The 13,275-nt window shown below is 39.1% G+C and overlaps 1 protein-coding gene across 2 annotated transcripts in view; it reads left to right on the forward strand.

The window, feature by feature from the left end:
• Positions 1-13,275, forward strand: part of LOC130106520 (protein unc-13 homolog A) — a 125,103-nt gene that overhangs the window by 35,043 nt on the left and 76,785 nt on the right. For both annotated transcript variants that reach the window (XM_056272669.1, XM_056272670.1), the window contains exons 8-12: positions 1,133-1,156; positions 3,429-3,639; positions 8,292-9,284; positions 9,996-10,098; positions 13,223-13,263. In XM_056272669.1, coding sequence (XP_056128644.1) covers positions 1,133-1,156; positions 3,429-3,639; positions 8,292-9,284; positions 9,996-10,098; positions 13,223-13,263 — 1,372 coding nt within the window. The remainder of the gene's footprint in view (positions 1-1,132; positions 1,157-3,428; positions 3,640-8,291; positions 9,285-9,995; positions 10,099-13,222; positions 13,264-13,275) is intronic.

A 13,275-nucleotide genomic window follows, 5' to 3' on the forward strand; every position in this document is an offset into this window, starting at 1 on the left:
TTATTAATTATATTGAGAACGTCCTTCATAGAAAACATGCCGTAATGTACCCTGAGTGTAAACCTTAGACGCATTCATTGTGAAGTGTGCAGCTAGCGATTTGCAAAGATTAATATAAATATTAATGTAAAGTTTCTTATAATGTTACACTCACTTCCGTTCTTCTGGAGGTTCAGCAGGAACACGAATATCTGGTACCGATCCTTTTTTCAAAACCAGCTTTATACTGACCCTCGTTTATAAAGCAGTCTGGTGTGAGAAATGATTCGCGCAAACATGAGAGCATTGACGTTGCTCGTGGGGAATATTCCCTTCGAAAACAAACTCAGCCACTGCGTCTTCAGCGGTTCGGATTTAGGAACATTAAAATGACTGTGTTCGTTATTACACCCAAGAACAGAACACCACAATCGCTTAGACGCCATTCTGCTCATAGACAGTGCTCCAGCATATCAACAATGACTGCGCCGGTCCGCGCAGACTATGATTGACAGCTACCTCATGAGCGAGGGCGGGTCTGTGTTGAAACGATGCTGTCAATCAACAATCGTGGGAGGGGCTTCCGACCGTGTGACGTCACAGGCTCGAACGGCTTGATTTGAGGCAGGGGAAAACATATAAGGAGATTAAAACAAAAACACTGGATGGATTTTTATCATTTTATGATGGTTGTGTACAGGCACTGCTAACACACATTTCAGTACAATCAACTTGTAAAAGTGCAAGCCCTTTAAAATCGCTGTATTCTGCTGTCAGGCCAGTAGATGGCGATCTCACTGTATAAAGAAACACTATATTCTTGAACGTGCATGACGTCACCGTTTTCAGAAATTCACATTTTTGTAGTTTACACTGACATAATAATGCTGTCGTTTTCAAGAACTTGCTCTTATGAAGCGTGTTTTCAAAAGTTTTAGGAGCCCAAAACGCCATTGTCCTGTGAATAAACAGTCAACATTCATAAAAAAAAAATCAGTTTTTAGCTGCGAATGGTGTCGTGTAAACAGCCCCTGAAACGATTCAGAAAACAAAACGATTTATAAATAATTTTTTTGAGAACATTATTAAAGGCCAGATATGTTTGAACAGACTGCAATATGAGTGATCCTCTGTCTTCTCTTGTCTCTCACAGGTAACTGGTGGGGCGAACAGCAAAGTGAGTTTTCATATCTGTCATTATGAGCTCATTAATCTGACATCTGCTTTCCTATTCATGTTGCCATCAGCGTTATATTCAGTTAGCAATCAAGCATTTCAAGCTCGATAAACACACACACGCGCACTCGATGTGCTGGGACGTTTACACTGACAGATATTCCACAAATAAACAGATGATTTATTTACCTTTTGTTGCACAAATGTTGATTGAATCACAGGACAATTATTTTGTTTTCTGCAATGGTTTGTTTAAATATGCAAATAAGGCAGTCTAATTAAATCTGCACTCATTTGTATACATTTCCAGAACAGAAATCTGAATAATCTTCTTTCCTTTTTATTATGTTGGCTTGGCAAGGTCAACATTGTCATACTATTAAAACATTATTATTCTTCCCTCTTCTTCTGAGACTAGATATGCCAATTCATGCTAATAATGTGCTAAAACATGCTAGCAACATGCTAATTCATGTCAGCAACGTGTTAAAACATTTTAGAGTGTTAAATCATGCTGGCATTGTGCTAATTCATGTAAGCAATGTGTTAAACATGCTAGCAACGTGCTTAATCGTGTTAACAATGTGCTAACACATTGCTAACATGAATTAGCATGTTGATAGCATGTGTTAGCACATTGTTAACACGATTAAGCACGTTGCTAGCATGTTTAACACATTGCTAACATGAATTAGCACAATGCCAGCATGATAGCAATGTGTTAAACATTCTAGCAACGTGCTTAATCGTGTTAACAATGTGCTAACACATGCTATCAACATGCTAATTCATGTAAGCAATGTGTTAAACATTCTAGCAACGTGCTTCAATGTGTTAACACATGCTATCAACATGCTAATTCATGTTAGCAATGTGTCAAACATGCTAGCAACGTGCTTAATCGTGTTAACAATGTGCTAACACATTGCTAACATGAATTAGCATGTTGATAGCATGTGTTAGCACATTGTTAACACGATTAAGCATGTTGCTAGCATGTTTAACACATTGCTAACATGAATTAGCACAATGCCAGCATGATAGCAATGTGTTAAACATTCTAGCAGCGTGCTTAATCGTGTTAACAATGTGCTATCAACATGCTAATTCATGTAAGCAATGTGTTAAACATTCTAGCAACGTGCTTAATCGTGTTAACAATGTGCTAACACATGCTATCAACATGCTAATTCATGTTAGGAATGTGTTAAACATGCTAGCAACGTGCTTAATCGTGTTAACAATGTGCTAACACATGCTATCAACATGCTAATTCATGTAAGCAATGTGTTAAAATATGTTAGCATGTAAAATAATGCCTACAATGTGTTAACAACATGATAAAACATGCACGCAACATGCTTAATCATGTTAGCAGTGTTAAAACATGCTAGCAACATGCTTAATCATGCTACCAACATGCTAAAACATGCTAAATGCATGCTTAATAATGCTAACAATGTGCTAACACATGCTAGCAAACATGCTAATTAATGTCAGCAATGTGCTCAAACATGCTAGCTTGTTAAATAATGCCTACAACGTGTTAACAACATGCTAAAACAAGCTTAATCATGTTAACAATGTGTTAAAACATGCTAGCCACGTGCTTAATCATGTTAGCAGTGTGATAAAAAAATGTTAGCAACATGATTAATCATTCTAGCAAGCATGCTTAATCATGTTAACAATGTGTTAAAACATGCTAGCCAGATACTTAATCATGTTAGCAGTGTGATAAAAAATGTTAGCAACATTGATTAATCATTCTAGCAGCATGTTTAATCATGTTCAAATTGTGGTAACACGTTACATGTTGCTAACATGTTTTAGCACATTGCTAGCTGCATGTTAATTCATCTCAGCAACATGCACATTCATGTTAGCAAAGTCCTAAAACATGCTAGCAACCTGTTAAAACATTCTAGCAATGTGTTAAAACATGTTAACAGCATAATAAAACTTGCTAGCAACATGATAAAACATGTTAGGAAGCTTATAAAATTGTCAAACCTTCAGACAAGGCTTTGCTAAGCAAGCATAAAATTTTGTCCCAATGAACTTTACTTTCATGTAAACTTTACTTTACTTTTGGATGTTTTTTTTCCACTAGCAAAAAACAAAAAGGACCTGTGCAATGGTTTAGCCTGTAGCAAACCACACTTTCTCATGGTCATGACAGATTTGAGTATGTGTGTTGTGTTTTATCAGTCTTTCTAATGATTTTGCAATGTCTTAAATTTGTCTGTGTGTGTGTGTGTATGTGTGTATAGACAATGATCCAGACAGCGCAATGGATGACCGAGACAGTGATTATCGCAGCGAGACCAGTAACAGTATACCACCCCCGTTCTACTCCACATCTCAACCCAACGCCTCAGTCCACCAGTATCCCATGAACCACCAGCACCGCAACCCCCGCGGCTCCTACTCGCGCTCCATCAACAACTGTGACCTTGACTATGACCATCCCAGAGGCATCAGGTGCGAGAGAAAGAGTTGTTTCTGTAATACTCAGTTTTCTGTTTGGTTAAACTGATTCATTCATCATTCATGAAACAATCATGGCCGACACAGCACGAGCGGGAGAAGGTGTTTCTCAGCCGGTGTGTCTCTTCGGCTTTTCTTTAATGGACTCATTCATCATGTGTGATCGGCGTGTCTCTTATCGGCCTTTTTTCTGATACTGTTTTTTTTTTTTTTCTGGCAAAGACCTTTTAAATTCGACTGTCTCCTTTGTTTCTCTTCCATTATTCAACAAGATGAGTTTTCATTGATTTATAAAAAGACTTGACATCATCGTGCCTTGCTTAAGGGCTCAATGGATTCTTCTGTTTCCCTGCTAGGAATTAGAAAAGCAATAACTAGTGTTGTAGTCTTAGTCTCAAGACCATTTTTTTAAGGTTTTAGTCTTGGTTTTAATTCATTTTATTTTTATCATTCATTTTACATTTACATGCAAGCAGGGTTCTCAAGTTTTATCAAAAGCTTGGAGTGAGATCACATGCGGTTAGGGGAGGAGCCCAAGGGGAGGAGCCCCAGTGGAGCCACGCCCGCCCCCCCATTTTACCCATTGTTCATAATTAACCAGCACAAATTAAAATTATAACAATTGGTAAATCTGATAAATGACAGAGCAATTCATCACATCAAATATACTCTTTAATGTTATATTTCAAAATTACTAAAATATAACAAATTGCTCCAAACAGTTTGGAAAAACAAATCTTTTTGCATTTTTCCCTGACATCTTTGAAAAATACAAATGCAATGGCAATGATTAATGTATGTTTTGACAGGATATAAAATATTACCCAGAGCACTCTGCCTTAATACATTTAGCCTTAATGTAACTAGAAAGACTATTAATACAGTAACGTTATAATATATAATTTAAAATAAAATTCAATTCTTCAATAAACTTCATTCCTTCCCATACCCACTAACATTTCCCTTAGCAAAAGCTTCTGGCTTGGTTGCAAAGTAGTTGTAGAGTTTTTGACTGCATCAATAATAATCTATACGATTGGCTATATATTAAATGTTCTAGCCTAAAAATGTTAGACGAGCTTTCTTCCAACTTACCTTCTCCATCACGACCTATGATCACGATGTGTGTTCGCGCGATATTGTTGGTTACCTAGTAACGAACGGTGGCCGAGAATGTGTGTGCGTACGTTCGCGCGATGGCCGAGAATGTTCCGTCAACTTCCGTGTGTTCGCGCATCTATGTTGCCTAGTAACGAACGCAATCTGGCCGAGATACGGACGCGGTGGCGGCAGGAAACTTCACTTTGTGTGTCTGCGCCTCGTATACAACGTTATATAGTATAAAGCTTGCAGGACAACTTGGTTGGCATTGCCTTTTCAGCGTGAAAAATACATGGAGTGGCGTGTGAACTGGTTGAATTGCGTGTGTCTTACGGCCAATGCGTGAGACTTGAGAACCCTGAATGCAAGTAAGCAATAAGGGTCGAGAGGTTGTGCTGTATTGTGAATAAGTCACGGCTAGGGTTGGGTACCGAAACTCGGTGCCAATAGGGAACCGGTTCCGACGTAAACGGTAGTAACCAGACCGAATAAGAACGAAAATTTCGGTGCCTGATTTCGGTGCCTAACTTCATTAGGCACACACGCACACACACAAGGTCTCTCGCTCTCTCTCTCTCCGCCGTGCGTGTGCTACACAGTTTGGAGCACAGTCTCTTCTGTCTCGCAAGCGCGCTCTTTCTCGCAAGGTTTGGCTGCATTTCACGTGTAAAATTACGTGTCAGAACGCCCTCTGGGTGTGCCGATAGTCTGAATCCCATATAGAATCAAGCCAATTCATTAGCTGATGGCGCGGGCGCCGCATCGACGCACTTACGTCGTCATACTATGTTGGCGCGCGCGCGCCATCTGCTCCTCAGATTTCTTTGCCGAAAAAGGAAGCTGGTCGGCAGCGCGAGGAGCTTGGCAGCGTCTCGTTCCCTATTGAGAGATATGTTACACCAGTAACCAGAGATGTTCTCTTTCATAGGTTCACTCAACGCTGCGTAGCTAAGAAGCAGTGGATTTTTAGGCTGCTGTATCACGTGCCGTTTGAACTGACGCGCTACAGCGATCTGTCACATTTCAAAGAGCCAAAACGTTATTTATTGTGTGAATCTCGTAAAAATATTGACAGAATCTGACAGCTGTGGATTTGTTCCATATCAAAAGTAACCTTCTCTGTCTTGTCTGTCCGTGTCCTCTTTGTCCGCGATTTTTCTGTGTGAAAAGGGTCATTTGCGTGAGTCTCACGGTCAATGCGTGAGAGTTGGCAGCTCTGCCTGCTAGTAATCTCTATTAATCTCCAGTATTATTACATTGTTTGATACAATATTGTTTCATTTGATATTATGTAAATATGAATTTTTATTTTATATTGGTTTTATTATTACCATATGTTACTTGTATTTATATTGTTTAAAGATTTAAGTTAATATTGTGTCCAGTTTGGCCCTGTAAATTAAAGGGTATTATTTTTTGATAAAGTGTGTGCGGTTTCATTTTCTTAAGGACCGATTTAAGAACCGTTTAAGCACCGGAACCGTTTAAAAAATACCGAGTAGGTACTGGAATCGGATAAAACCCAAACGATACCCAACCCTAGTCACGGCTGAAGGGCGTTGTTCGGTTCGACGCAAAGTGGAGTCAACCGTGACTTATTCACGACACAGCACTAGCCTCTCGTACCTTATTGCTTTTATAAAACGGTTACCACACAATACAAGTATTAAAGCCGAAAAATATGTATCTATGCAACTTTAATGAAGTAAAATCACTAAAAGTCTTCCTTCCGCTGGAAAAAATAGTCCCTGACCGTAAACAGCAACAGAAGTTACATACATTATTTCGCTAATAGATTCACAAACACTGTCTTTAGTGAGTTAGTCAGAGAAGACTTTTACATTGAAAGGAAGGACTCAAACTAGTGATCACAAAGATGACTCGGCACGGGAAAACCCCTTAACTGTTAAAAGGACTAGATATCGCAGCGGAGATTCAAACTGATTTTTTTTATTATGAATATAGGACTGATCTGAAGGAAAATACTATATCTACTGTAAATGCAGGTACACTCAATCTCTCACAATTCTCTACTATACAATGAACAATATCAATGAGATCAAACATGTGTTGCCAAGTTGCGAGTTGCTAAGAGTGGTTGCTAGTGGCCGTGTAGTGATACATAGAACCGTTGGGTGAAGCGGCCATAGCCGTGTTTTACCATGATTAAAACACAGCTATTGACCAATCAGAATCAAGGATTGGAACTAACCGTTTTATAACATGAGATATAGCGCGAAAACTTAAAACTACTTACCTCAAGCTTCATTTACAAAATTGCCATCCCAAGGTGATCTCTTTTCCTCTAGCCATGACCCATATTCTCTGCTTTCTCTTCTTTTTTCAGCGCACATAAAAACTACAATTGCCAAAGTGCGATTCATCTTGCTCTATTTGTTTACCACTAGCGCATGCTGATGACGTTTTATTCTTCTGTACTAACTTGCGTCGTAGCCTACGCTTCAATATGTATCATCATCATACAGTCTACATACATGTCATACCCAAGTTTATAAGATCCATATCATACAGTGTGATTTGTTATGATCGTATAGCATTGAAGAAGTCGCACAGTCTGTAGCAGGCATTAAAGGAGAACTCCGGCGCAAAATGAACCTTTGGTCTAGTAAAAACATTGTTACCTAGTCAACCGTTCTCTGAGATTTGTTTTCATGATAATCAAATGTAAAGAGTTTTATCTCTAAAAACTGTTTAGCGTATAACGCTAGAAATGGGGGCATATAATAAGTAAAAAGAAATCGCTAGTTTATACCACTAACAAGACTCAAAATAGCCCCACACGAATACAGTAACATAATGAGGGTCCCTACATGCAAAACGAAGCATTGAGAACTTTGTAAGTGTACAGACCGTTTAATAAGAAGATAAAGATAAAGACAGTCCACTTCGTGTATACAGACAGGAGCCATCTTTGGAAAACAGTCTCGACTAATCAAACCACGAACGACGTGCTAAGTCAGCTGAACTGTATGAATGGCGTTCGTGGTTTGATTAGTCGAGACTGTTTTCCAAAGATGGCTCCTGTCTGTATACACGAAGTGGACTGTCTTCTTCTTTATCTTCTTATTAAACGGTCTGTACACTTACAAAGTTCTCAATGCTTCGTTTTGCATGTAGGGACCCTCATTATGTTACTGTTAGTGTGGGGCTATTTTGAGCCTTGTTAGTGGTATTAACTAGCGATTTCTTTTTACTTATTATATGCCCCCATTACTAGCGTTATAGGCCTACGCTAAACAGTTTTTAGAGATAAAACTCTTTACATTCGATTATCATGAAAACAAATCTCAGAGAACGGTTGACTAGGTACCAATGTTTTATTAGACCAAAGGTTCATTTTGCGCCGGAGTTCTCCTTTAAATAAGGTCAGAAAAAGCCTTAAATTTGGTTTTGAAAACCCTGCAGATACCCTGAACAATGGCCAAATTGCTTGCAAAAAATGTGTAGATTTCAGTCTTCCCAAATCACAGTGAGTTATTTTCTTGTTCTGCCTAATCTTTGACTCACTCTTTGTCCTTTTCCAGTCCGACCGGGAGTTATGCATCCTCAGCCGAGCTCAGTCATTGTAGTACCCAACTGAGCGAAGAGTTCGGTGAGCGAGAACTTTACGACGAGAACGACTCGTACCACTCCTGCCACTCGTCCGTGTCCTACAGCAAGGGCTCGCCCGACTGGGACGAGACGCAGGGGGTGTACAGCGACGAATGCGCCTACAGCAAAGACGGAGGCGAAGAAGGTGCCGTGTATGAGGAAGATGGCGATCTGTACGTAGAGGAGGTGGACATGTACGAGGGTGAGGAGGACTTCAACTACGAGGATGAAGATTTGTATCCGCCGGACCAAGAGCTTCCGTTCACTCCTACTCCTTCCAGCACCGCCCAAACGCTGGACGTCCCATCAAGACCTCCTTTGGAGAAACAGCCTTCGCTTCACCAACAGCAACCGTCTCAGATCTCCAGCCAACCTCCCGTTCAACCATCCAATCAGACGCAACCCCAACCTTTAGCCAAACCCCTAAACCAGCAAGTTCCCGCCCCCCAGCAACCACCCCAAAAACAACCACCACCCCAACAACAATCCTCAGGTCCGATCCCTTCCGTTCAGTCTTTCTTCGCCATGGCTAAGCCATTGACTGCCGTGTTTGGGTTGGGTGGATCAACTCCTTCACCAACTCCTGCACCAACACCTCAATCCCAACCTCAACCCGCGACAACACAATCCCAAACTCCAATGCCTCAACCTCCCGCACAACAGGTTCCTCCAACTACAAACAAATCCCCTGAGCTGCCCATCCCTGTGCCCACAACCGACTCCAAACCTCCGGCGCCAGAACCTAAACCTCCAACCCCAACAGAGGAGAAACTGCCCACAGAGCCAGAGCCACAAATGATGGAGGAACCTCCACTTCAAGAAGATGATTTCCCCATGGAAGAGTCTTCAATAGAGGAAATAAAGATGGAGAGCCCCCCTCCATCTCCTCCTTTTGAAGAGGAGGAACCGGTTCCCGAACCTGAGAGGTATCACGAATATATCTCAACACCCTTGGGTACTTAAGTATATGCCTATACTTAAATAGTATAGTTGAAGTATAGGTATATCTTGAAGAAGTGACAGTGCAAAACTGGCCAAGAATTATCTCCATGCTGGTCCAGGCTAGTTAAAGTTTTTTTTAAAAATCTTTTATGCAGTATTGCACTATGTATTATAATTAAAATACATATATATTTTACAATTCATGTGCTTCGTAATCTTTAATCAAAATAACTTCCCCGCCTTCTTGCAACGACATCAGTTTCTTGATGATGTGTTTACTGGCGCAAAGCCAGTGCAACCTGTCACTCAAATGAGATCGACCAATAGCAAACCACAGCCATCCAACCATCCAATTAATTCCCCACGGACAAAATTAAGCATTTTTTTTCTTGTTCCAGAAGCTGTTTCACTAGGATATACGTCACAATAGGGAAGAAAAGCTTACTGGTAATGCTGAGAGTCTTAGTAAAGATAACCCTCATGTTGTTCAACCCCGTAAGACTTTCGTTCATCTTCAGAACAAAAATTAAGATATTTGTGATTAAATCTGAGAGCTGGATCACTCCTCCATAGGCTTCTATGGGATTGAAACTTGCCGGCCCAGAAAAGTTATTAAAGACATTGTTAAAATAGTTCAAGTGACTACAGTGGCTCAACCTTAAGATACATGCCAACGGTCTTGAATGTCTATGCAGTGAACCGGTGAACGAGGAGCCGATGGAGCCGGTGGACCCGGCGGTCAGAGCCAAAGAAAACTGGCTTCGACTCTTTGAGAAAGTCCGACGACAGTTGCAGGAGGTGAGGCAGTTCACTAGACTTAATTATCTGTAGAAAGTCTACATTGTTTAGGGTGACCATACGTCCTCTTTTTCCCGGACATGTCCTCTTTTTGGACCTAAAAAAAATTCTAGATCACCCAAAATGTCCGGGATTCGGCTTTTGCTTTTTACAGTCGCCGTTTTTTTGCATTGCTTTAGATCCCGCCTTCTCTCACGATTGGTCCATTGGTCGGTCGGTCATGTACGTAACGCAAACATTGGTCAAACTGCATCTCAATCATTAGTCATTACCCTCAGCACCACGCCAACAGCCAAGAGACAGAGTAGCCCTTGCTTGACAGCGTAAAAAAAGCCCAAATATGAATTCACAGATGATTTACAGAGAAAATCCCAGTGTTTTCATCTCGGTCGGGACCCGTGTAAAGCAGAATGCATGACCTGCAAAGCTGGCACGTACCTGTCATTGTCAAATAAAGGTGCTAGCGACCTAGAAGCCCACATAAGGAAAGTATACAGGTGAAACTCGAAAAATTAGAATATCGTGCAAAAGTTCATTTATTTCAGTAATTCAACTTAAAAGGTGAAACTAATATATTATATAGACTCATTACATGCAAAGTGAGATATTTCACGCCTTTATTTGTTATAATGTTGATGATTATGGCGTACAGATATGAAAACCTTTTCACAATATTCTAATTTTGAATTTGGGGATTTCATAAGCTGTAAGCCATAATCATCACAATTATAACAAATAAAGGCTTGAAATATCTCACTTTGCATGTAATGAGTCTATATAATATATTAGTTTCACCTTTTAAGTTGAATTACTGAAATAAATGAACTTTTGCACGATATTCAAATTTTCCGAGTTTCACCTGTATGTATTAAAGTACAGTAACACAGTTGCAAGGTTGTGAATGCATTTGTCAAGTGTTTGTTGATGCATTCACCCCCAACCACGCCGAAAACTAAAACATGGTCACCCTAACATTATTGAACTATTGCCAGACGCCTTGTTTTATGCACAATTTACACAGATAGGAGTGTGTAGGAATGTGCAAATCACACAAAATCGTTGAAATCAGAATGAATTCCGGAAATCAGAATTGATCCAATTTGCTTTCTGAATACATGTTACTGGTGTTATTCTGGGCAGTTTAGTGCATGTTATTCATGAGAAAACTTAAGCTTTACCTTAAATCAAGCCTTCACAATGCACTGCAAACTCGCATGCATTTTCTATCATTCAAGAATAGAAGTAAAGCAAGCACTGTTTATTTTGCAAGCACTGTTTATTATATCTCCACACATTTTCTGCTTTATGCTTATGATGCGATGAAACACCATGCACTCTAACCGCTGTCATGATTATTTTGCAGTTTGCCACGTCCTCTTTGCTTCTTTTTTGTGTGCGTTATTCTGTTGACTCTTTATCCTTTGTTTGTCTGTTTGTATCCCGCCGTTTTGTCGTCTTTCCAGTCTCTTTTCATTGCTTTAGCGATTTGCATGTTCACTCAGATGACCCATGATGGGACGAGACTGTCAGGTGGGTCCGTTAATGGTTGTGTGAACGTTTTGTGGTGGTTTTGTGTAAGTTGTTTGGATATAAGCGGACTAATAACATAGTTTGGTAACACTTTACTTGAAGGGGTGTGCATAAGACTGACATGACACCTTCATAATCATGACATGACACATGTCATTAATATGAAGGTTTTATGCATGTTTATGACAACTGTCATTAAGTGTCATTCGCTCAATTATGACATTTTTAATGCAAATATGACATTGTTTGAGATGTCTTTGTTATGACAACTTGACATTATCAAGACAACATAAATTGTCATAAATATGTCATAAACATGACATAGCAGATTAATTATCAAACTTAAGAAAGCACTTAGCTTTATGGGTTAACATTACATTAAACTGTCATGTGGTTGGTGGTTTTGACATTGGCTGTCATGAGGCATTATAACTGTCATGAATATTTTTCTTGACCTCGACTACAGTGGTACACATTGAATTTGTCATTAAAATGTTATAACGGCCTCATGACAGCCAATGTCAAAACCACCAATCACATGACAGTTTAATGTAATGTTAACCCATAAAGCTAAGTGCTTTCTTAAGTTTGATAATTAATCTGCTATGTCATGTTTATGACATATTTATGACAATTTATGATGTATAGGTTTATGTCAAGTTGTCATAACAAAGACATTTCAAACAATGTCATATTTGCATTAAAAATGTCATAATTTAGCGAATGACACTTAATGACAGTTGTCATAAACATGCATAAAACCTCCTTGTTTTATGTGTCATGTCATGATTATGAAGGTGTCATGTCAGTCTTATGCACACCCCTTCAAGTTAAGTGTTACCCATAGTTTCAGAAAGACCATTAGACACCCATTAAAAATGACATTTCATGTTTTCACTTCAAACCCATATCGCAAACATATGGGTTTGCTGCATGATATGGACGTTATTTTGTGACAATGTCATAAACAAAACAAATTAAACAATTCTCAAAAATGTACTTGTGTTTTGACAAGTATAAAAGTTAAGATGTTGTTATAGCAATATATCTGTGAAAATACTTTTGTTTACAGCTTTTTATTTTATTTACCTTTTGAAATGAATGCACACTACACACTAACGTCCAACTAATGTGGTTTTGTTGATGGCCGTAAATAGAAAAGAGGGATTGGTTCTAAAATAGCTGAAATATTTACTGAACAATCATTCTTCCAGTATCATTAGCAGATCGTTCTTTTTAAGTTATCTGGTATTTAATAATGTTCTCAAAACGTTAGCACAAAAACGTTTGTACATCTTTCATGGAACGTTTTAAATGGACGTTCATCTGGTGTTTTTTACTTGTTACTTTTGAATGTTCTCTGAAACACACACACATATATATATATATATATAAACACAAGTTATATTATAAATATTTTTTATATTTTATTTAACGTTTATTTCAATGGTTATGGTTTTGCCATGTTTGGGGTGAATACAGAAAACATTTGGACTCTTTAATCAAAGCCAATTAGCTAATAAAACAAAACTAATCAGCTAATAAAACTAAACTAAACCTAATAAAACTTTCTCTTTCTCTGTCTTTCTCTCAGGCACGAGGAGAGACTCAGTCTCTGTGGTTTGGTAAAGGAGGGTAAGTCAAAGT

The sequence above is a fragment of the Rhinichthys klamathensis genome, unplaced genomic scaffold (assembly GCF_029890125.1).
Source record: "Rhinichthys klamathensis goyatoka isolate OS25496 unplaced genomic scaffold, OSU_Roscu_1.1 h1tg000342l_1, whole genome shotgun sequence".
NCBI classification, from domain to species: domain Eukaryota; kingdom Metazoa; phylum Chordata; class Actinopteri; order Cypriniformes; family Leuciscidae; genus Rhinichthys; species Rhinichthys klamathensis.